We start from the raw sequence: 27,025 nt of genomic DNA on the forward strand, positions 1-27,025 counted from the left end.
TGCAAATTGAATGTACATTGATTTGTCTCAAACAACTGAAGTGATATTTTCTTTAGGATTGACACAATTACATAAAGTAGATGCAGTATGTATTCATGTAAGGGTAGTGGCATCACAACATGAAGTTTTGCAAGCTGAATTTCAAGATCAGGTTCTATTTACAGAACATCACCTGGTAAAAAGGTAAGTGCTAAAATGGGACAAATTACAGGGCTTAATAAGTTTCAAAAACCACAGAATTAAAAGAGACTTGATGACTGGCTTTCATGATACTGTGCAGGTTTTAAATACATCACACATACATCAGAACTTGGACTTAAAGACTAAAAAGCTATGGATCTAGGTGATGGGGTAATCACTGCAGCAGGTATATTTCCTGCATAGGGAGTGGTTAAAGCTACTTGGAAATTGTGTAAGTTAGCCAAGTTACTGGCGATATTAGCTAATAGTACTTTTGAGAGCATAAAGAACATTACTTTGAAAATGACAGTGACCAGATAAAAGTGAATCTATCAGGATACATTTTCAAATTATGAGTCAGGTAATGACCAAGATGCAAGATACTGGTGACACCTCAAGGACAGACTGGATTGCAAATCTATTCCAGGGTTGGGGTGGGACAGTTTTAAAATACCTTATAGTAGTTATATTGATTTTGATAGTGTTAGCTATTATAGTGTTACTTTGTAGACTGTGTATTATAAAAAATTTAGTGAAAGGTGGCATAATGCCAATATACTCAAACCACATTACAGTAGTTAGTTATACAGATATGATACATTTGTGAAGTAGCTACAAATGAAGGTCCCTGTTAAACTTTCATCAGGGACCTCAGGGGAAGCTGTTAGACTGAGGGCTTTCACTTTAAAATAGCTGTTAGGTACAGGCATACAAATATATAGTGTTGGACTTGCGTTTCATTTATGCATACATTTTAGGAAAAGACAGTTCAGCAGATGGGAAAAAGAATCTTGCTAGCTAAGCATGAGATGTACAGAAATAATAATTTTCAAGGGAATGCTACAGAATGTTCCTTTCTCAAGGGAAAGATATGTGTACTTGTAATGGAATGCTACATAATGAGACAGTTAGGCCATGCTAGGCACCTGCAAGACTGCAAAGCAAGACAAGGCCTGAGAACCAAGGTTAGGGGGAGTGGATATAGTTTCCAGAGGAAAAATCACTGGATTGATTTAATACAATGTGTATGTTCAGAGCAGGAAAGTCAGTTGAAGTCTGACACAAGACTTGTTCTTATACTACTTTCATGCTTTTAGTTATTTGATATAATATGCTGCTACATACCATTTAATTATGCTGCTGTGACATTTATATTGTATGTTACTCACAACAATAAACTATTCTTAAGTAATTTGTGGCAGCAGAACTCTGATTTCTTACAGACACTTTCCTGGGAATGAAGCTCCTCAGTGTGGCTTAGCAAAGAATTATCACAGTACCTTACTTAATGCCAACAAGTATCTATCTCTTACCCAACAAGAGCAGCTTAATAACCACAAAGAATGTGTCTGACTCCCTGTCCTCAGTGGCTTCACATAGAGCAGCACCAGAGGGATCAAGAGAAAATGGTGCATGATCTAAAGAAACACAGACTGTCACAGCAGAATTACCCATCAGTGGCTGATGTGAAGGGGAAGCTGAAGTCAAATACTGAAGCATCCCAGATAACTTTTCTTGCTGCTCAACAAGGGAACAATCTGAGTTACCTGGACTTGGCTCCACATTCTCACGATAAAAGGTGGTTAATGGAGCTTTGAAGTGTGAGTATTACTTCCTTACAGAAACAGTAACTTTTGAGGTAATTTTTTTGAAGTGACAACCATCAAGCAACCTGGCAGCAATCCTCAACAAACTTTTTGACACACTAGTAACACACTTGCTCAAAAAATCAACAAATAAGGGAATCACCACAAGGTCTCAGGATGTCTACCAAAAAAAGTTGTTTGACAGACTGGAAAAACTCCTTCGTTAGTCTCAGCAAAAAAACTGAGATCCATCATCAAATCCTCTAAAGCTAGCTATGAAAACAAAATTGCTCTAAATTCTAAAGACAACCACAAGGCATTCTATAGTTATGTTAAGAATCTACATAACAATATTCAGATCTGCTCTGAGTTACAGCACAATGGCAATACATATACAGAACCAACTAATATTTCCACCATATTGGCTGACAGGTTCAGTGCAAACTTTACCACCTTTTCACCCCCTAAAGGGCCTATCACAATACCTGAGGAATGCCAAGTCCCTATTATCATGGCTACACAGGTAAAAACCGCACTGTCCAAAGCCAAGAATACAGCTTCCATGGGACCTGATAATATCCCTGGCTGTGTTCTACATGAATTACAAAGTGAACTGGTACCACACCTGAGTACCCTGTTCAATCACAGCCTCATTTCAGGCTTTATTCCTACTGAATGGCGCACTGCTACAGTCATTCCACTCCACAAAGGGGGAGTGGATACAGACCCTGGGAACTACCACCCCATTAGCCTGACGAGTCCGATATGTAAGACTATGGAGTACATAGGTTCCAAAGTCAACCTTAGTCCAGTCCCCCCCACCCCTCCCCTATTCTCTGTTACTGCATCCATCTTTGTCATTAACAAATAGGAAAATCATCTTATCTGCTCCATTAGATAGGTCAGAAATAAACACACTGAAGAGTACTGGATCAGGACTGAACCCTGTGTTACTCCACTACAGACAAACTTCCTCTCACTGCAACATTTGCAGTTCTAGCCCTCAACAACTCAGCAGTTCAGTTTCTCCATATTTGTACTACTTACAACAGTTACCTTTCTTAGCAGTAACCTGTACAGTACACAAGTCCTTGCAAAAATAAAGGTAGACCACAACTACTGTATTTCTCTTTTCTCTTGTGACAGAGCCATATAACTGGATCAGGGTTAAATGACAACTAGTCATGGACTGCTTTGACTGTTATCCTCAAACTAAGAAGTCCATTTTTGTAAGGATCCTCTGTAAGACTTCCTTGCTGATGCTTTTAATCTAACAAGAGTGTGTCTGTGCAAGTATGAAAACAGAAGGATTAAGCAGGCGACTATTACATTTGCAGTATACAAGTATAGAGAAAGGGGACATACATGTTATTTTTATTTTACTTCCAATAAGAAAAAGATTACAAACCACCAAAATAGCACCATAAAGACCATTATTTAGCTGGGTATAGAACTGTGCCACACAACTCAACTTCTGTCCAGAACACTGTGACTGCACTGACTGCTGTCCTGCTCTTTTTTTTTTTTTTTTTTTTTTTTATACTGTGCTCAAGAAATGGCCCTCAGACTGTTTAACATTTACCCAGGTCACAAAGGCAAGGGTAAATGTGAAATGTATATGGACAATTCAGAGTCCCCACTCACCCACCATATTTTTGGTTTGTGAAAGGAAAAGAGTGCCTTGAAAAACCCAAAGCAAATGTGAAGAAAACATGCAAACTGCTGACAATATCAGGAGGCATAACTGTGGACTATGGTGATGAGACAGAGATCTTCATCACAGAGCTACCGTGCTACCTACCTGCATATCCAACTGTAGAAGAGTAGCTATTATCTCTTCAAGTAGTGTAATTAGCTGTATATAACAACTCCATTTTTTTCACCATTTTAACACCTGTACCAAACTATAAGCTCCTCAGTATGGTATATTCTCTACCAAAGCATCCAGACATCCTCTCAGTATTTAATATTACATCCTTTTTTTACCAGCTGTCATGTCATTTTCCCCTACAACCGATTTCCCACTCATAGCCTTTCTTCATTTCTAAGCCATTTACCCATCCTCACTGATACAGTGCCTCTGCTTTTCCTTCTCTCCTCCAAAGTGTACATTTCTAATTCTCTGAATCATTCCTCTAATTGCATACACTGCATTTTGGAATCACATCTGGAACAGATACATATGCTCTCAATGTTTTGTAAAGTCTGATGTTTCTTTTAGTATTCAGCCTAAAAAATAAACAATCCAAGTGAGACTCCATGAGTTCTGTGCATGACAATATAATGAAATCTGTTGATTCCACAGCAGGCAGCAAAAGACTGATGCCAAAAAGTCTACACATCAGACAGCTTTAACAAAGTACTCATCCACCACCTCCAATATGCATCAGAAAATACACTGCCTGTGGAGACAAAGTTTGTTTAAGCACAGAAAATGATGAAGTTTGATACTTGTCTGTAGCAGAATAGCTGCTCCATGCCCTAAGGCATTATTTCCAGCTTCAATGTCCCAGCTACTATTCAGCAAGGAATTTTAAGGTCTCCTGTTCATCTAGGTATGCAAGTAATCCAGGAAAGGTTCCCACTTGGCGCAACAGGCAGCACATTGCAGTACAGCATAAGGGTGTGGGTGTGCTGCACTCCTGTGTGTGTTGTCACTTGGATGAGATGTTAAACAGAGATCCCATCTGCTTGAGTTGGTGATAGCACAGGTGGATATAAAAGATCCCACAGCACCCACTGAAAAGTGGAGAGATCCTTTAAACAGTTTCATAGCATTATATATAACTGTATGTACATATTTACATTGGTATAATACACAAAAGTTCATAGTTTTCTTCCTCATTAACACATGCAATTGTCTTTTTCTTAATATCTAACATAGTTCTCTGTCTTCCATATTACTCACCACTCCATCCACAACCATCATCAGATTTTTCTTAAATTAATGCTAATCTCTATTTACCACTAAACATGACTTCATTTTTTCCTTTCATTCCAAACAGTCCAAATGATATCAAATCATTTTATGTAGTTTACTAACATTTTCCTTACTTTTATTCCCATAATATCTGTATTAATAATACTCATATTTTATTCACTTCTTTTATATCTTCTAAAAACTTTTCTTCACATGAAATGTATAAGAGTAGTAAAATTGTGGGAAAAAACAAGAAAACATTCTCTAGTTTCTTCTTTACCACAATATATGCATATTCTTTCACTTATTTTATATGGAATACTTCCTTTCACTTGCAACTAATCATCAACCTCCATAACAAAAGTTTGACATTCCACTTGCTTAAAGCAACATGCTTTTCTTACTTTTATACCTTTAACTTTTCCATTTGTTAAATCAACCCATGGATTAACACTGCATCATGACATTCTTACACCAGACTTTTCTCTCATTTTTAATTTCAATTGTTACTTTCCATAAGAGTACATTCTCTTGATATTTCTTCACTTGTACATCCTTTTCCTCTTACATTTCTAACATAGCCCAAAACTGTTAATTTTTATATTTTAATATTTGTTTTCATTTATCCAATACAATGCACTATATAAATTTAGTGAAGCTGCATATACAGTATGGTTTATTAATCTTAAATCTCCATTCTCCTTATCCAAATATATAAAACTCCTCACCAGATTCAGTCTCAACCCCCATATAAAAGAAAAAAATTCCAATCTATGAAAAATAAATGCTGTAACATATAAACATTTTTAAATAAGCTATTTTCCCAGTATAACTGAGTTTATCAAAACGAAAAAAAAATTCTAAAAGATAGCACATTCTACAAAGAACATAAGCTCCTTTATTTCATCTATTATCCTTTTCCATTCTTCCCAAATTACATTTTTACCTCCAAATCTTATTCTTAACACAAAAGTGTCATTCACTGAAAAATATATTCCTCCTATCTATAGTGTTTCCCCGGGTCCTTTGCTTTTTTTTCTTTAGAGTCATGCCTATTGTGTTTAGACTTTCATAAGCAACAGATTACTTCTTTCATCCACACTGTTTCTTGTGATCAGTATATCTGCATAATTCAACATAATCAGAATTGTTATCCCTTCATTAGTTATAAAAGGTAGAATCTTTCATATTTTATTTATATCTCTAACCAATTAATTCATAGCTAACAAGCAGCAAACTACTCATAGAGCATCCCTGATGTATGCTGTTCCTTATATTTCTTTGCTCAAACACCCATTTACTATAATTCTTACTTTCATATACTAATATACATTCTGAATTTTCCCACTATTATACTCCTTCATAGTTATTTACAAAAGCTCATGTCGTATTATATCAAATGCCTTATTTAAATCGCATTATCAATAGCTTCGTTTCCTCCTTGCTATGTATAATAATATGCACAATTTCCCTTACTATCAAGTTCTGACATTTCCCTTTAAACTATATATGCTATCTTTTATAGGTTTCATTTTACTTCTCATTCTCTTCTGAATTATCTTCATAAAAATCTTGTAAACATTCATTTAACCACTCATTCATAACTTAAATATTTTTTCTGCTAATCTGTACATTTTTTTTTAATAGAATTGATACTTTGTTCCATGTGGTCCTGCAACTGTCTGTACATGAACTCGTCCAAGTATATTATCTAACTCGTGTAAGGAAATCTCATTATCAGAACAGGAAAATAAAGAATTTTAAAATCTAACCATTCCATATTTTTTCCATGTTCTTTCTATTTTTAAATATTTTTTACATAACTTATTATAATATTCACAATTTGTTCTTGGGGCCTTCTTACCTCTTTAATTACATCTTTCATCTGTCATTATACTAGTATTCTTTTTTGCTAAGCTACTCAAGCTGATACCTCTTTTACCTCTGTAAGAAAATTCATTTCTTAAATAATAATTCTTTAATTTTCTCTTAATTCTTTTCGCAAATTCACTGTTTGGTCACAAAATATTCTCTATTATTTCTTTGTAAATCCTTTAAAGCATCAGTACACATTCTTTTATTTTTGTTTTTTCTTACATCTGTCTACAATTAGGGTCATAGGTTGGTACTAGGCTATCGGCCCAAGGGCCTATACAAGCCTAGCCATAACAATTCCCTGGATATTTCTTCCCGCAATATTTTCCCTGGACCCGTGTCTAGCAGGGCAACTGACGTGATCCCAGGAGTGAATTTCCTATCTCCCATCCAATCGTCAAGGTTCCTTTTGAAGAGCGCCAAGGAGGCGCTCTGCTTGACATGTATGGGTAGTCTATTCCAGAGTATGGGGAGTCTCTGGGTCAGGAACCTATCCCTCCAGCATGTTTTGTTCATTGTGATGACAAGGTTTGGATCCCTGGAGCGTGTGGCTCTGAGGGATTGGGATTTCTTTAAGTGGAGCATGTCCAGCAGCTCTGGGTTTGACATGGCCTTGTATGTTAAGCAGAGATCGCCTCTGAGTAGATGATATGCGACAGAGTATAGCTGGAGTTTTTTTAGACGGTCAGTATAAGGCATCTGCTTTAGGCCTGTGATTCTTTTAGTGAGGTATTTCTGCGGCCTTTCCAGCTGTTGCAGATGTCTTGTGAGGTACATACAAAATGAGGCATTGTACTCTATAATGGGTCTAATGAGGGATGAGTACAGTGGGACAATGACCTCCTTTTTTTCTGGATGAAAAGCCCTTAGTGATGAGGTGTGCCACATAGAATGATTTCCTGACTGTTCTGGCGATGTGGTTATTGAAGGTGAGACCACTGTCCACCTGTGTCCCTAAGTCTCTCAAAACACTTTCGGTGTTTAGTGTATTGCCACCTATGTGGTAATTCATGGGTACATGGTTTTTCCCAAAAGGGATAACTATACATTTCTTGGCATTAAGCTTGAGCCCATGGCTCTGGCACCAAGCATCTGTTTCTGTAAGGCCCTTTTGTAGAATATCCACATCATTTGGGGATTCAATAATGGCTCTTAGTTTGCAGTCATCTGTGAACCTTGTTAGCCAGAGTCCCTTAGTGTTGGCCTGTACTTCAGAGAAGTAGATTCCAAACAAGAGCGTTCCCAGGACTGAACCCTGAGGTACTCCACTTGTCACTTGTCTGGAGATGGATTTGGAGTAGGCTACTTTTACAGTCTGGGCTCTCTCAGTAAGTGAGTTGGCAACCCATCGAATGACATAGGGATTTATACCCAGCTTAGTAAGTTTATCTATGATTCCAGAGTGAGGGATGGTGTTGAAGGCCTTGGATTGGTCCAGATAGGCTGTGTGGACCACCTTACACTCGTCCACAGCTCTGGAGACTGATTCAAAGAAGTCAATTAGGTTTAGGAGACAAGATCGGCCCTTCACAAACCCAAACTGGGTGGGGTCCAGTTTTTGAAGGTTGCCAATGTCTTTGTTTATAAGTTCCATGATAATGTGTTCCATGCCTTTGCAGATCAGGCTTGTCAGACTGATGGGATGGTAGCTCCCGGGATCCAAGGTGGACCCCCCTTTGTGCAGTGGGATAACTGTAGCTGTGCGCCACTCAATGGGCACAAATCCTGAGGTGAGGCTATGATTAAACATGACACTTAGGTGAAGTGCCAGTTCATTTTGTAGTTCATGTAGTACACAGCCTGGGATGTCATCTGGTCCCATGGATGCTGTATTCTTAGCTATGGAGAGTGTGGTTTCTACCTGTGTGGCCGTGATTACCGGAATTTGGCAATCTTTTGGTACTGAGATGGGCCCTTTAAGGGGGTGGGGGGGGGGTGAAGTTTGCACTAAATCGATCTGCAAGGATATTGGCAATATCCTTGGGATCAATATATTTAATGCCATTCTGTTGTAGCTCAGAGCATATCTGAGCATTGCCATTTAGATTCTTGACATAACTATAGAATGCCTTGTGGTTGTCTTTGGAATTTTTGGCAATTTTATTTTTGTAACTAGCTTTGGAGGATTTTATGAGGCATCTCAGCTTCTTACTGAGGCTGGTAAGGGTGTTTTTTGCATCCTGGGATTTTCCTCTTTTCTGCAACAGTTTATTTCTTCTGTTGTATAGTTTGTTTATGGTAGGGTACCACCAGATTGGCTTCCTTTTTTTGGAGGAGAGCATCTTGGTTCTATTTGGGATGGCATGATTCATGCACGAGTGGATGTGCTCGTACAGTGCCTTAGTGTAGGATTAAGCAGTTGAACTTTCAGCTGCCATCTGCATGGGTGTCATGAAGTTTGTCACTTCTGACTTGAGTAGCCTGAAGTTGGCTTTGGAGAAGTTGTTTTACAGAGATTTCCTTTTACTGGGGGGTGGGGGTGGGATGTGGATGTCAAGAGTGATTTGCTTATGGTCAGACCTAACCAATGAGGTGGTGACTACTGGTGTGGAGCATCTATCTCCCATGTTGGTAATGATCAGGTCTAGGATATTGGAGCCCCTGGTGGGACAATGGTTTAGTTGATCCAGGGCAGTGGAATTGATGAATTCCAAGAACTGTTGGGAAAAGGTGTTGGTTCCCGAGTAGTTTTCCCAGTTAATGGCAGGGTAGCTGAAATCATCCAGTATTAGGGTGCTTGGTTGTATCTTAATATTGTCCAGTATGTTTAGAAAGGTGTAGTGAGAATCTTGGGGCATGGTGGGGGGTCTGTAGCAAGCTACCATTTGGATTGCAGTCTTACCTAGTGTTAGTTGCACCTGGAGAATTTCAGATGCATTGTGTTGGGCATCTAGCCTGGAAGTGTGAATATCCTTGGTGAATATGGACACTCCTCCACCTTTAGTGTTTTGATCTTGGTTTGGTGGCCGAAAAGTGTGGTAAGAGTTGTAGCCTGGTATTGCAGGGGTGCTCTCTGGAGCCTTGAACCAGGTCTCAGTTACTGCACAGATATCGAAGTTCTCCATTTTTAGGAGTGTCTTGAGGGAGTACATTTTGAGGTTTAGACTTCTAGCATTGAGTAGCATTACCTTCAGATTTTGCATGCTTGTATCGGTTACCATGGTGGTTTTGTCCTTTGAACCTTTCCTAAAAAAGGCACTATAGGGGTGGCAAGAGCTTTAGCCAGTAACCTGAATCCCAGGGGTGACAGGTGTAGACCATCTCTGGCAAAGCATCGTGGTTTGTCGAGCATGTCGTCCCAGGCAGACAGATACTGGATCCCCTTTGAATGACACAAGAAGCTTAGCCAATTGTTGAAGTCAATCATTTTGTCCTTATATTGTGGTATCATTCTGGGTGAAGGCAGGATGCTACTCAGGGCTAGGATCATACCTGCCTGGGCCAAATGATCAGAGAGCTCTTCCATGTCTCTTTTCATGTAGTCCATGGAGGTATGCCTCAAGTGATTCACTCTAACATGGACAATGACAGAATCGTATTTGTACTTGTTGTGGAATGACTTGAGTGCATGCATTATGTGGCGGATCCTGGCACCTGACAGGCAGCTGACTGTAATTTTCTCCTTGTTCAGCCTGGTGAGTGGGACATCGGTGTGCCTGACTATAGAGTCACCTATGACTAAAATGTTGGGTTCATTGTCTTGCCTTAGGGTGGCACACTGGAGGTGTGAGCTATGTGTCACTTTGGTTGTGACTGGTGTTTGTTTGCATTTCAGCTTCAGAGGTCCTTGTTGCTTGGGCAGGTTAATGTTAAGGGCCTCTGCATATGTGGGTTTAGTGTTGCTATGTGTGGGTGTTGATGGTGTGGGTTTTGAAGAGCTATGTGTTGCTTGAGGTGTAGTGCAGGTGTTAACCTTCTCCTCTTGACTGTCTAGCACAATCTTGGCTGGAGAGAGCTTTGCTTCCAGTTTGGCTATGTAAGTGCATCTCTTGCAGGTTGTAGTGTTGGGTAGTAGGAGGAGGGGGCTGTCTGTGTACATAAGGCAGTTGCTGCATTGCCCCAGTACGCCCAGATTCAACAGGTGGAAGCTGACCCTTGGACATGCCTGTTTAGGTGCTTTTTTGTAAAGTACAAATGCTGTTTTCCCTTATCTTTGCAAGATACTTTGCAATTATAGGCTGTTCAGTGCCTGCGCATTCTAAAACAAATCTGTATTTTTTCTTTGAAAGACAATACTTGGACCAGTTTTTATAAAATACTGTTGTGGAAATGTGATCTTTCCATAACTGTGTAATTATTTGCTTTCAATTTTCATTCCATATTCTTTTCTACCGAAATATTCTTTATTCTCCTTTATCTCTACTCATAAAGCTAAATGATCTGAAATGTCTGTTGCAAGTGGCTCTCCTTCAGTAATATTTAAACCTTGTCATACAATAAAATAATCTAGTTCAGTGCTATACACGCATAACCGTATGCCCACAAATTATTTCCAAACCTTTAACTTACAAATTTTATAAAACATTTTACATCACTCCCTCTTTCTTTTTTCCTGTCAAGCCACAAATTAAATCTCCCATCAATATTCCTAGATAAGTACGTAATCCAAAAATTCATGAAATAAACTTTCCCTTTCTTGTATCATGTAATACTATAATTCTACATAGCTGGTTATTCTAACCTATATCTACAAGAGTTAATCTTCCCATCATTACCAGTGCTCAGTTAATATTTTCACTAACTTTTTTACAAAGCACCACTATGACAAACCATCATTTCCCCCCCAAGTTCCATATTGTGACTCCTCCCTAAAGCTTTTCTGTTTTCAGTCTCTCTTCCAATATTATTACATAAACATAAAACACTCCCATTTAAAATTCCTACTGTTCAACTTATATTTTTAATACTGTTTACATTTACTGAAAGAACTCATACTACAGTTATATCTATATTGTAACTTGCTGGATATTGTGAGATTCTTTAGATAAATTCTACATCTATCTTATTGGCATTATCTAGTTTCTTTTTTTCTTTAATACTTATATTGGCATTATCTATTTCCTTTTTTCATTTAGACTTATACCTTTGAGTTTTCGTTTTTTCCTCTTAACAATGGAATTCTTTTCCCCTTCACTTTTTTCCACTTTTTATCTTCATCACTTATTTCAAAGCCTTCTTCTATAACATCTTGTTTCCATTTTTTCTCTAACTTTAGCTTTCTTTTAATCTTGTTCTAGGTTCGCTACATCCCCTTTATCTTCTATTTGTAGTTATTCTCTCACTTTTATTTTCTTCATCCTTTCTACTTTGCAATCCACTCATAAATGCACATTTTTTGCTTTTATAACATTTCAGTCACATTTTTTGAATCATGATTAGTCTCCCCACAAACATTTCCTTTTATCACAATTACTTATGTAACAAAATGTTTCCTTGTGAATAAGAATAAAGGCTCTTACATCTTGAGCCTTTACACCCAATGGCACCACCAAATTATCCCATGTCATACCAGTCCATTTCCTTTTCTTTAGTCTAAATTCCTACCATGAACTTCTTTGGATTGTTGACATTACCTTTCTTCTGCTCCTCTCTCACTGCTTTCCCTGCACTTTCTTTAACAGTCTCCACATACAATTTCGTTTTCAGGCATTCTTTGTTCAAAATAGCTTTGGATTCCTCTCGTTAAATTTTATCCATGATTGCCCCATGAAAAATCCTTTCTGGCCTGCTCTGTAACAGTACTTAACCAAATATATTACCCTGCAACCCTTTTGAGTGAAGGGGTATAACATTTATTTATTTAACTTTTGCTTACCGGGAAAGTCCGACTGGGTCAGAAACCCATTTTCAGTAGAGGCCCAGGAAGAAAAGCTCCAAATGATACATGAAAGTTAAGACATTGTACATGAACAAGACAACAGCAAGTATTAAAGTACACATTAAATCAATAATGAATACTAAATAAGTACAGAAAGGTAAATACAAAACATGTTGTACTAGACAGGCAATACTAAATGAAAGTAATGTGGTAGATTACAACTTTTTTTGTCAGGTAGGATTAAGGTAAAGAGCAAGGGTCAGTTGGCTTCTGATGAAGCAAAACAATCTGCAGAAACAGCTCCTCTGTGTCCTGTAACAACTCCACCACAGCACTGGAATTAGCACCTGTACTATCCATCATCTTTGCCTACATTGAGTGCTGTTCTCCCAGATACCACCATGCTAGGAACAGAATGATCATTCAATAAAGAGTAGGGGTTCTTTAGTTCTATAAAACAATAACTCTTATTTACAAAATATTTAAAACATTCACATATTTACAAATACTTGCATATAAAAATGTGTTTGCAGATTGAAAATTTCCTTTACAATCATACTAAATTTTCATCCCTATTAGGCCCCTTGCTCCTTTTTCCATGGCCACCATCTGATTTTACATACTATTGTTGATAAAATCCATTTACAATTAAACAATTTCATTCTTTCATTCTGTCTAACCTATGCAAAATAAAATAACTTTTTTACCTATTCTTGTAACATATCCATGTTTATTTTATCCATTTCTTTTATGTCTTTGAAAAAATCTTCTTTATATCGTTTAACCATAACTTTTTTACTCTTTTACATTTCAAACACACATTCTACAGTTTCTTCTTCTTGACAATGTAAACATATTCTATCACTTTCCTTTTTATATGGCTTATTTCCTTTTACTGGCAATTCATCTACTACCAGTCTTCACAAAAAAAGAAAAAAACCTTGATCTTCAACTTTCTGATTACACCATTTGCTTCTTATTTTTATAGCTTTAACTTTACCAACGATTTTACATAGTAATGTTTAATCATTACATTCTTATACAATACTTTGCTATATTTTTTATATCAGTTTTTATATTCCACAACAATATGTTTTCATTTTATTTCTTCACTTACACACTTTTTTTTACCATACCCCCAAATTTGCCATACAGTTGAGTTCCGTTTATCCAACCTAAACGGGACCGAGGGGTGATCAGATAACTGTGAATGTCATATAACCTGGAACCACTCAAGTTTGTAATTAGAATAGACTCTGAAAATGAGATTGTAGTTAAAATACACTCTTTCAACAAAAAACATTTAAACTGTAGAGTACACTCTTTCAACAAAAAAACACTTTAAATACACATACTGTACTGTACACTCTTTCAACAAGAAACCCTTTTAAAATACCATACTGTACACACTTTTAAGGAAAAAATTTTACTGTATTGTATTTATTGCAATGTAATATGTACTGTAGATGTAAGTTACTTGGTAAAAAAAATGGTTATCATGGTTTGTTTTATAGAATCACATATCTTAGTTGCTGCTAGGTCATACCAATGCTGAAGTAACAAGACATCAGTACTGGTTGCCCATGATTGCTGTTCCACATACCTCAGGGCTGCTTCAATTGCTTTTACTCCATCAGAGTGACTGATTTTCTCTGTTCTGCCCTCAATGTCACTCTCTTCAGTGGCATCATCCTCATTCCCATTTACAAGAACTAATATATCTTCATTAGTCAGTTGATATTGTTCGTCTTTGTTTATCCATTCTTGTAGGTCACCATTGTTCACATTTTCACATCCTGAAATTTGTTGCATAAACAAAATCAAATTTTCAGTGCGTTCTTGAATGACTTCAGTATCAACTGTTGAGCTTTCATGTTTGGAAAGCAACTTCCTCCATAATCTCGCAATGGTTTGTGATTCAACTTCTTCCCACAACTGAGAAATCCAATAAATCGCATCTTTTAAATCAGCTTTTTGAAGTTTTTCTACTAGCCCATTGCCCTGATCAATCACCTCTGTAAGTGCCATAAGAAGCTTACGATGGTATAAACCCTGATCCATTGGTTGACATAAAGAGGTGACATTGAGTGGAAGAAAAATTGTCCTTATGTCCCCACTATGTAGTGGAAACCCATCAGGTTAGGATGGAGGAATGTAGAGAATCAGGATCAATGTCATCAGCAATTTGGAGGATTTTAAATGCTTTTCCACAGAAGGAACAGACTCTTTGAAAAATATATATTTTTTTAATTTCTGTGCTCATCCATGCAGTTTTTTGATTTCTATAGCAAACCAGTAGATTCAGGAATAGGTTCTTAAATGCTTGTGATTTTTTTTTTTTGCTTTTCCAATCAAAACAGGCTTCACTTTGTGGCTACCCATAGTGTAACTGCAAGCCAGTATAGTAACTCTCGCCTTGCTTTCTTTATAACCAAGCAGTGACACTTCAGTCCGAGAAGCAAGAATTGCTGAAGAAACCATTTTATAATTTAGGGCCTGTTTTATCACAATTGTATAACTGCTCACCTGATAAATCCTTTGTCAATAAGACTATGAATCCTTGTTCTAAAATTATCGACTATCTCTGACTGTTCCGATAATTTCTCACCACAAATATTAAGCTGCCTTACTCTATTGTTTTTTCCACCAATCCAGCCAGCCTGCACTTGCTGCAAAATCAGGATTCCTTTCATTTAACTGTTTTTGGAAAAGTAATGCTTCTCTTGCAAGATGGGGCCCAATATAGGTGCACCTTTCTCTCTTTGTTGGGTAAACTACAAAAGCAATGCCCATTTTCTAGTAGTCAGATTTTCTCATCGTTTTTCTCTTTTGGAGTCCTTCCTTTGAAGCACGAGTAGAACCCCACTTTCCAGTGCACCCCTGTTTCATTTCCAGTCACCAACAGTTACTCTTTCAATGCCTAAATCGGAGGCAACCTTTTGCACTGACTCGCCTTTGTCTAGCCTTTTTAATGCATCAAGTTTCTGGTCAAGTATAAGAATAATTTTCTTTTGCTTTTCACTTGACATTTTCTAAAGTAGATTGTAGAAAAATGTACTACACTAAAATACAATACAGTACAGTTTGAACAATGGTGGAGTCAAGGCACATGGCGAGCACCCTGTGGTAAAACTTTGTACAGGCTTGCATGCACTCATGGGTGTTCACTTTCTGTCAGATAAAATAAACTGTTGGATAACTGAAGGTCAGATAACGGGACTCTACTGTAATTATACAGTATTACTAATAATCATTTATCTTATCCACTTTAACACTCTGTACAAATTTAATGAAACAGCATTTACCACTGGGTTAAATTAACCCTGAACATCCTTCTTTATTTACATACAAAACTCCTCTTTTTACTGGGTTTAATCTCGAACCCCATATAAATGAAAAATGATCTGCAATAATTCCTTTTCAAATACTGTTGGCAGCATAAATACACTTGGTATATATGCTATTTTTCCCATCAGTACTAAATGCATCAAATAAGCCTTTTTTCCTGAATGACTTATATTTAAGAGATGTTTTATTTCTTCTGTTATTTTTCCATTGAATTCTACTGGCATCTTTACTCTCAAATTTTATACAAAACACAGAAATGTTGTAAAACATATACCCCTTAGCTTTACTACATCACCTAAACTTTTACTTTTCTCTTTATTTAAAGCCATCCCTATCACCTCTGGACACTCATTTGTGCAAATTACTTCTCTTATTATCCAATTTTTGTTTGTTTGCAATTATTATGTAACCTGCATATGTTAACAGAACTGGAATTCTTAACCTTTCAAGTGCTATTTACCCACCTCCTTCAGTTTGTAATTTCAAATACTATCACATTCATAACTAATGCAAAGAGTACACAACTCATTGGACATCCCTGAGTTACACCACTCTTCATCTGTACCTCTTGGCTTGACAAACCATTTACAAGTATTTTTACTTTATTATTATATACTAACATACATAATTTCTTCTCAATCATATTCTTTCATTATTACCCCCAATATTTCATGCCCAATTGTGTCAAATGCCTTAAGGTCTCCTATTATGATATTTGCTTATTTTCTATTCATAATATCATCCATAGCTTCTTTATCAATAATTCTTGACAACCCTTCCCCTTTAAACTATATATATTATCTTCCATAATATGTTTCATTTTAGTTTCAAATCTCTTTTGTATTATTTACACAGACTTTATAATTATTATTCAATACTATTGGTCTCCAGTTTAATTGCCTTCTGTCTTCTTTCTTCCATATGAATTTAAGTATTCTGCTATATAATTCTTTATAGATAAAACTTGCATTTAACCATTCATTCAAAAATTAAAAAAAAATATATATTTTTGCCAGTTTCTTAAATTTTTATACGTCATACCCTATTCTATCTGGTCCTGTTGCCAAATCCGTATTTACTTGTCATAATACTTTAATTTAAATTTCCTCTTCCAACTCTTTATTCTCTTTTTCTGTTAATTTTTTAAACTTTCCATATTTCATTCACAACCTTTTTTTTCCTTTAAATATTTTTGTACATATTGTACTATACTATGTTGATAATAGGTGACTTGAATGCACATATCAGGACAAACAGAAAAAGAAATGAGGACTGCCTGGGTCCACATGGGTAAGGCAACAGAAATAAAGAAGCCGTTCTAGACTTCTGTCTGGCAAATGGCTTGATAGTAGCCAACGCATAGTTTAGAAAGAGAGACAGTCACAAGATCACATACAAGAGTAGCCAGCATGCAACTCAGGTAGACTTTCTCCTAATAAGGAAAAGGCACTGGGGGAGAATCCATGATTGCAAAGTCATCCCCAGTGAAACAGTCGGCCCACAGCATAAACCACTGGTTGCCACAGTCAGCTGCAAGCAGTGACCAGAGAAAGCTCTAAGGTCAACACAGACCAGGCTGAAGACCTGGAAGCTGACCGGAGAGAAAGTACAAAAGTTCAAGGAATTACTCAGGGTTCTAGCACCCTAAGAAGAGGAGGAAATAGGTGGAGTTGAAGACTGGCGGCAGCTAAAAACAGCATGTGTTAGGACTACAGAAAAGATATGTGACCGAGCCAAGTATGGAAATAAGGTACATAAGGAAAGCTGGTGGTGGAATGCAGAAGTCCAGGAAGTCATCAAAAGAAAGATGGAGTGCAGGAAGAAGTGGGAGATATAAAAGACTGACCAGGCTAGGAAGGACTACTCTTTTGCTAACAAAGAAGCTAAGAAAAAAGTGGCAATAGCAAAGAATAGGGCATCGGAGGCACTCTGCCAACTTCTGGAAAGTGACTCAGTAAGTGGCACAAAGGAACTATATCAGATCACAAGGCAAAGACAGAAAGATGAAGATAGTCAGACACCATTCATATGGGATGCCAGCAACAACCTGCTCACCAGTCCACAGGACAAAGGCAGATGGAAGAAGTACTTCCAGCTTCTGAATGACAAAAAACCCACAGAAGCTGTACTGCCCCAGAACAGCTTATGATGAGAGAAGAGAGGCCCACCCTAGAATTAGTAAGAACAGGACTAAGGAAAATGAAGTCAGGGAAAGCAGCAGGCTCAGATGAGGTCACAGCAGATGATGAAAATGCTGGGTGAGATAGGAGAGAAATGGCTCCTGAGGGTATTAATAGCAGTGTGGAGAGAAAGGCATATCCCAAATGACTGGAGAATAAGCATACAAATGCCAGTGTACAAGAACAAAGGGAACATCCACAACTCTGGACAGTACAGAGGCATCAAACTCCTATCACATTGCATGTAAGTTCTGGAGAGGGTGATTGATATACAGATATGCAGAGTAGTAGAATATAAGATGGGTGTTGAGCAGTTTGAATTCAGATCAGGATGCAGCACAATTGACTCGATGTTTGCACTGAGACAGATACTTGAGAAGAAGCTAGAGATGAAGAGAGAGTCCAACTGGGCATTCTTAGACTTAGAGAAAGCATATGACAAGGTCCCAAGAAAGCTGATCTGGGCAGTACTGCGGTGGTTTGAAGTCCCAGAAACATTGGTAGAATTAGTGCAGGCTATGTACAAGGACCCACTGACTCAAGTATGAACAGTGTTTGACCTCACAGAGGGGTTCCCAGTGAGAGTGGGTGTACACCAGGGTTCAGCTCTGAGCCTACTGCTGTTTATACTGGTGATGGACTACATTAGCAAATGGGTTGGAGGGGACAGATTAACAAAGTTGCTATATGCAGATGATGTGGCACTACAGGCAGACTTTGAGCTAGAACTTCAGCAAAGGATAGGAGAATGGAATGCAAAACTTGAGGCACATGGGATGAAACTAAGCACAGATAAGACGGTGGTAGCAGCAAATTAGGGAAATCAGAAGAAGCTGAGAATAGAGATAGAATGGAAGATAGTGGAACAGGTAAACAGCTTCAAGTATCTGGGAGGGGTGGTTGAAGAGAAGGGTAGTCTGAATAAAGAAGTCAAAGCTAGAATCAGAGAGGCTGCAGGCAACTAGCACAGAGTGTCAGGTGTAGTCTATCACAGAAGAATGCCAAAGAAGCTGAAAAGTAAGGTGTACAAGACAGTGGTGTGACCAGCACTACTGTATAGCACAGACACCTGGGCAGTAAAGGCAGAACAGTTGAAGCAGCTAGAGGTGATGGAAATGAAGGGCTTGAGAAGGGTGGTAGGATGCACACTGTGGGACAGATGAAGAAATGAGGACATAGGAGCAAAAGCCAAAGTATCTCCAATTGCAGAAAAGATCAAAGAGAACAAATTATGGTGGTTTGGGCACATGTAAAGAAAAGCATAACACAATCTGGTGAGGAAGATTTGGGACAGACAGGAAGAAGGTAAGAGGAAGCGAGGATGTCCAGCAAAGAGATGGATGGATTGTGTGAAAGAAGACCTGTGACAGTCAGGTATGGATGTTGAAGACGGCAGGAGTGTGGCACTGAATCGAGAGAGGTGGCGACAGTTAACACAATATCCTGACCCCATGTAGGGAAATGGAGAAAAGAGGGCTGATGATGATGATTGTACTACACTATTCATAATCTTTTCTGGAGTTCTTTCTATTTGTCCTTTTACATGCATTTCTCTCATTACACTATCATTTTCCTTTACTAATCTGCTTAAGTAACTTGATACCTCTTTTCCTTGCAAAAAATATATTTGCTTATATAGCAATTCTTGTATTTTTTTTCTTGATTTCTTTCATATAATTCTTTTTCTTTGTCAATATACTGTCTATCATTATGTTCCAAATCTTCCAAAGCATTGTTATATGCTTTTGTATTTTTCTCTCTTTATTTACTTTTCTTACATCATGCTGCCACTGTAAAAAAACATTTCTCCTTAAATATCATCCACCATTCAGACCAGTCTTTCATAAAATGTTCTCAAAGTGATATGATCTTTCCCTAACTGTATTACTAATCAGCTCCTTCTTCATGCCATGCTTTCTCATGTATCCTTTTATTCCTTTGTCTATTTTTATACATTACTTGTTTTCCCTTTATCTCTAGCCATATTGCAAAATGATTAGACATTCCTGTTTCAACTACCTCCACTTCTCCTATAACTAAACTTTTGATAGTATAAATATACTTCTATTCTATACATACCCATTTTGTAAGTCCATGAATTTTTGTCCCAAAGTTTTAACATAGCACATCTTATAACGTAACATTTTTCTTATTTCCCTGCTTTTTATACTTTCCTTTTAAATCAAAGTCTCCTATGATAATATTCATATTTATTACTACATCCCTTTCTTTAGAATTAGTATAAGCATAAAATGTAATTCTATATACGTTTTCTTTCCATTTCAAATCTACAACTGCTAGCCTACCCATTTAGTTAAAGTTGCATGTATTTCTATAGAATAAGACTATTCCAGAACATCTCTCATTTCCCAAATTCCAGAATATTTTTCCTTCCCATAATATCTCTGTTTGTAATATTTAATTTGTTAAAAAATCTTCAACAATTACATCTATATAACATGTATTACACCACTCCAAAATCCCTATTTTTCTTACTATATTCTTCATATTTGCAGAAAGCACTTTAAATTTTTCATTTTCCCTTTTCCTTAGAATCATGGTTTTATACGTTCATAGCTAATTACTACACTAGCTTTCTTAACAAGTCATTCTAAGCCTAACAAATTTCCCTCCCAAAGGTAAGAATCAAACACTGTACCTAGTGTCTCTGAATCAAAACCTTACCCATTATACCAAATCCCAGTGGTTAGCAATATATATTCTTTTCCCTCCATTTGCTTTTCTTTTTTGTACTTATCACTTTATATTTTCTTTTTTCTGTCTTTTACCCTTTTAACAATAGAATTCCCTTTCTTTTTCTACCTACCAATGTATGTCTTTATCACTTATTTCAGTACCTTCTATGTCCTATTTATTAATTTTTCTTATTTAATTTTCTTCAGTTTCAACTACTGCTAAATTTTCTTATGTTTGTTCACTTTCTTTTTTTCCTTAGTCTTCATTTTTGCAATTCACTCATAAATGCCTAATTTAGTTACATTTATTTTCAAATCCCTTTTTTTGCATTATGTCCAGTTTCTCCACAAATATAACATTTATTTTTGTCACTGTTACCTATCAAATGTTCTCTTCCACCAAGAAACATGTTTTGGGTTGTCCTCATTATTTTATGACACCTCTATTTCCCACCACATTTATCATGCTTGGTATATGCATACGTTTTCCTCTATTAACACAATATTACAATCCTAGCCACTAGTCCATAAACCCTGTCATAAATTTTTGCAATGTCAAGTACTTCTTTAAATACATTTTCAAATGTCCTTTCAAAGTCTCTCTCTCTCTACCTCTGTTAGAAACTGTACATGGATTTTCTTTTTATTTCCATGTTAAATGCTTTTATGACAAAGATTATATGGATTACAGTCTTTCTTTTTTCATATTCTCCAAGAACATTTTCCACTGGAAAAAAACAGTCTGAAATATGTCACACAATGTTTCTACTAAGAATAAATGCTCTTTCTAGAGATGGGGAAAATGAAGCCTTCCTTTCTTTTGACAGTAACAATTATAAAAATTAATATTCTCCCAAGGTTACTATTTCAACTCAATGCAATCAATTCAATGGTTCAAACAATGTCTTTAAACTTAGCTAAAGCTACATATAGCTTTTTATCTGGTCACCTAAATATGTTAGAATTAGCTATCAGAAATTAATGTACCCCAAAGAAAAGGGAGGACTAGGACTACCAGACTTTAATTTATACTATGATACAGTATGCTCAAAACAGAATTATTCAAGTCACAGAATATAATCCTAAGGGTAATGAATGGAATCCATTGTGGATTAAAATAAGGTATGACCACATCAAAAACTGTAAAATCAATCACAAAGCCCTCCATTTATAAATCAGGAAAATCTAAAAGATTGCAGATTTCATTGCTCGTTAAAAGATAAAATAATTAGCTTTCAAAAAATGACTGAATCACTAAACTTAAATACCTTCATCTTGTTACAACCAATACATTTGAATCCAAACCTCAGATTAAATAAAGAGATGATAAATTTGGATAACTATCTGCTTATTAAGAAATGCAATATTTGGGATATTTATAGGCATAGAAAGAAATATATTGAGGATACAAGAAATGTCCTTAACCTTCCTAAAGGTTATAGCATTATGACAGTATTAGAAATTAGAGGACTGCCTACCTTCAATAGTAGGAGATCTTGAAATAAACAAAAATGACATTAATACATGTAATACATTATGGAATTTACTAACTTTAAGGGAAAAAATGCTATCAAATGCATATAAGTTAATAGTATCCCTTAAATATCAGTCATTTATTTTATATTCAAAATACTGGATTGAAAAGAACAAAGAAATTACTGTCAAACAAAAAGTTCAATCTATCAAAACAACAAAATTAATCCCTTTTAAGAAACTCATGTACATCCCCCATAATAACCAACAATGCTTACTTTACACCAATAATACTTAACTTCAACTTGAAAGTTTCCCCAAACTGTCCATGCTACTCACAAATGGCAAAGCTATTCCACATATTCTGGAGCTTTTTTTTTTTTTTTGCAGTTTTGCATATTACCCCTGAAAAGCTTACCTAAACAAACTACATAGTCTAATTACCCTCTTCTCTCTAGTAAAATTATATATTACTCAAAACTGGTTACAACAAACTCAATTGACATGGGACGGCTTCAGAGGCATGGCAGTAAAGTTTATTTCAGCACATAAATTAATAATGAATAACCAATGTAATTCTTATTTTCTAAAATACTGGAGTCTTCTCCTGGATCAAATTTTAAAAGAATAGATAGATAAGAAGAGACATATTATATAAGGGTGTAAATTTAAAAGGGCAAAAAAATATAATTTTGCATGTTGTTATCTAATATGAATCTCTTATGTCGCAGTAATGATAGTAAGTAAAAAGAGGCACATTGTCAGTCAGAAAGTAATTTATGTAGCGTTTGCTGTACATAGTGTACATGGAATGTTAGTTATGTATTAGATCCTTGATCTATATTGCAATTTTGTTATAACACAAATTTTCTTGCTACATGATGTATCTAAATATGACTGGACTCTTACACTATAGCTGTACTATGCTATTATAATGTCTGGAATTGAAGTATGTAATCAAAACGAGTAAGAAAAAATAGTTAGGAAAAAAAAAATAAATGCTCTTATCTCGTGTGATTTCACACCCAAAAGGAGCTATTAAATTATTCCTTACTTTATCCCTGTCCATTCCTTTGTCTTTGAATGCTTACCACATACTTCCATTTTTCATTTTCTTCTGCCTTCTTTTCTGCTACTTCACTTTTGCTTTATTTTAATTTCTCTGCTTATATTTTCCATCTCACTACTATTCTTCAGGATGGTCTCTGCATCCTCCTTTTTTATTTTCTACTTAAAATGTTCCATAGGAAAATCTTCTTCATTTTCTGGCTCACTCTGCACCACCAATTCTTTAAGTAAATCATCCCACAACCCTCCTGAATGGAGGGTCATAATTATACATCCACTATTTGCTGACTAACCTCCATCAAACACATTCTCCTCTTTCAATATTTGTTTTATCCTCCATTTTATTCAACACTCCAGCATCTCCTCCTCTTTCCATGTGTCTCCCTGTTTCTCCAGGCCACCTCTGTGCCAGAAAAAAGGAAAAAGGAAGTGCTCCTCCAAAATGGGTCACACTTGCAACAATAACCTTTATTTATATACAAAAATTACTCTAGTTTACAAAATATTTACATATTTCCAAATATTTTATTATGTATAAGGCAATGCCCTGATCATGTTTCTCCTAGTAATACAAATACCATCTCAAATATCGTATATAACACACCAACGTGGTGCTCCTGCAGGCAGAGTGGTAACTCAAAGTATTTGATATTTTGAGTTACCACTGCCTGCAGGAGCACCATTTTGGTGTGTTATATACAGTTTTATTTTTTCCTTCTTTGGAGCTCAGTTTCCTGGTTTCTGCTGTTTTTATTGACCCCCTCAAATATCCCCTGAAAAAAGGGCCACTTAGCCTAGCTGAACTAATTCAATGTATAAATAAAAATAAATTCATGTTTCTTACAGTTCCTGGTACTCTGTTCCCTCTATTACAACTGAAGGGGATCAAGAAGTTTAGTGCCGATTCTGCTGCAAAATAAACAACTAAAATGCTTTAAGGTGCATTTTAGACTGAACAATAAAAAAGCTCAGATCTGTTTCCACTAACAACTTTTTAATAAAGCTGTACATCTTTATGCACTATATTTAAGCACAGGTGAAATAATGCACCTGCTAAATGCATTGGTCTCCAACCATGAACATATTTTCATTTCTTGCTTCCTTATTCCATTCAAGCCTATTTCACCAACCACAAACTGCAACACAATGTCTCACAGGAAGCTCAACAATGACCTGGTATCCTGAAGGCATGGCTTTTTCCTTTTGTGGCAATGATTAACTGCGGCATTGTAGTAAGCAATTCCACAGGTCATCAAAACTCCCAGACTGGGACAAACTACTTCAGTGTAGCCACTGATTTAGGTCATTAATTGGCTTTCCCAGCTGCAAAGTGATGTACATCCCATCCCAGACACAGAGTGGGTTATCAACCACAAAATTACAAGGCACTGTGAGAGGTACAGGAAGGCAAGCTAATACCCTGTTCATAAACAATGAAAATGAAGGTTTATCTTATGCATGATATAATCTAGAAAGAAAAAAATTGTGAGTTTGGATAACTATTTCAAAGTATCTGTACAATACAGCTTCTACTGGCTAAACAAAGAATGAATGAATGAATGAACAAATGAATGAATGAATGAACAAATGAATGAACGAATTATGCTTTCAGCAAACAAATCAGCGCTCTATTCCAGACAGTACTGTTAAGTACTTATTTCTCCTATACACAAAGCACAGTACATAAGTTAGTAAAGTAAGAACTTTCCAAAAGCATGAAACAGCTACTTTTTTCTCTGCAGCAATGGATGTTTTCAGGGCTCTTGCTCTCCCCAGTACTGCAGATTCCAGCTACTTCAATTGGGTTCAGCACCTCCAAACAGCTGCACAAGAGGGAAAAGATCTGCCTTGGAAATCACCACTATTGCTTGCAGGGAACGCTGGGCAATATGGCTCCAGATCAAGTTGAATTAATGTTTGAGCATGTGGAATTTGCATTTACAAATATTTACATGCGTACCAGTTCCCCAATGCCCTGGTCAAGTTTCTCCTAGTAATATAAATACCACCTCAAGTATCTCCTGGAAAGAGGCCACTTAGCGTAGTGGGACTAACTTGATTAAAGGATAAGTAAAAATAAATTCACATTTCATACAGTTCCTGGCAATGTGTTATAGAGCATTGACTTTGAAGCTTTGGAAGGGGGCTGGCTGTTGCATCAAGCCCATGAAACAACCAGTATAGCTAAAGCTACTGCAGCAGTGATCATAATGAGGAAAATGGGAAGTTAAAATTTACTTACCATCACAGGTTGGGGGTGAAGGATGCCACTCGTTATCATCTTTGCATGTAATTGTTGAATGGCCATTCATCCAATAGCCTGGTTCGCATTCAAATTTAATAGTGTCATCGGAGCGATAAGTTGGCCCAGATTTACCTGTCTTATGCCCATGGGCAACTTGTGGTTCTGGACAATTCGCATCTAGATAATAAAAATTAACAATAAACTTACTTTCAGAAGTTAAAAATTGTACAATATACATTTACAGAACTGCTAAAGCAAAGTTTTAATGACAGTATACCCCTGACTTTCCCAGTTTTTAATATTCACAAATTTCAGATGATGGGCAGACAGACCTGTTTCATCTGAATCATCATAAGATGGTTTTTGCAGGTGCAAATGTCTGCTCACAAATGTAGTCCTCATGGGTTTATCCATGTGTTTACATATACACATACATATAATATAAATTATATTACATACACAATTAGACTTCATTTATACACACACACACACACACACACACACACACACACACACACACACACACACACACACACACACATACATACACTCTCACTAACAAAGCAGGCATTGTGACAAATTTAATTTATTTTGTGTTGGATAAAGATATCATTTGGAAAAAGGTGGTTACAGAATTATTTACTGGTGAGGATGTTATACTGGCACTTGTTTTTCTTAATGCATACAGACCACCAGGGTTGAACAAAAATATATCTATTGTTAATATTTTGAAATTAAAAAGAAATCAGTTAAGATAATTTGTTACTATGTTGTTTAGACATCATATTTGACTATTCATTATTTAAATGCTAACACTGAAAAATTATTTTAGTTCTGGTGAAGTCTGATTCATGAAAGGTGGAAGCACTTAACTGTTTTAATTCTTATTAAATATTTTGACATATGTATTAATGGCATGTGTTTCAGTTTGGTTGTTTTAGTCAGGATTATTATGCTTTGAGATTATATGCACATGTGCATATACTCCCTATCTATACATATACACACACACTCTCACACACACACACACACACACACACACACACACACACACACACACACACACACACACACACACACACACACACACACACACACACACACACACACACACACACACACACACACACTCTCTCACACACTCACACTCACTTATACAGGCATACATACAAGCATATGCACACACAGATACACCTATAAATATTCACAGCAATATATCAGTATATACCTATACAAACATCCATCCAGACACCCAAACACATATACACACATACCCATACATTTATATGTGCGTGTACACACACAAACTATACACAAAGATTGTGTGTGTGTGTGTGTGTATATATATATATATATATATATATATATACATATATATATATATATATATATATATATATATATATATATATATATATATATATATATATATATATATACATATATATATATATATATATATATATATATATATATATATATATAAAATACACACACACACACACACACCACCAATCCTGTCTTCACATTATGAAGTCAAAGTATTAGAGTTTTAATTTTACTATCAGGCCCAATGACCAGTCTAGATTTTCTTAAATATTGAGCCAACTGAATATTCAAATGCTTTCTGCAAAAC

The 27,025-nt window shown here is 36.3% G+C and overlaps 1 protein-coding gene across 1 annotated transcript in view; it reads right to left on the reverse strand.

Annotated features, from left to right (window-relative positions):
• The window catches only part of LOC122806050 (complement receptor type 2-like), a 467,293-nt gene that overhangs the window by 304,197 nt on the left and 136,071 nt on the right, over positions 1–27,025 (reverse strand). The window contains exon 4 of the mRNA XM_044076290.1: positions 25,387–25,566. Coding sequence (XP_043932225.1) covers positions 25,387–25,566 — 180 coding nt within the window. The remainder of the gene's footprint in view (positions 1–25,386; positions 25,567–27,025) is intronic.

Source organism: Protopterus annectens, chromosome 7.part0, assembly GCF_019279795.1.
Source record: "Protopterus annectens isolate FY-2018-M chromosome 7.part0, PAN1.0, whole genome shotgun sequence".
NCBI classification, from domain to species: Eukaryota; Metazoa; Chordata; order Ceratodontiformes; family Protopteridae; genus Protopterus; species Protopterus annectens.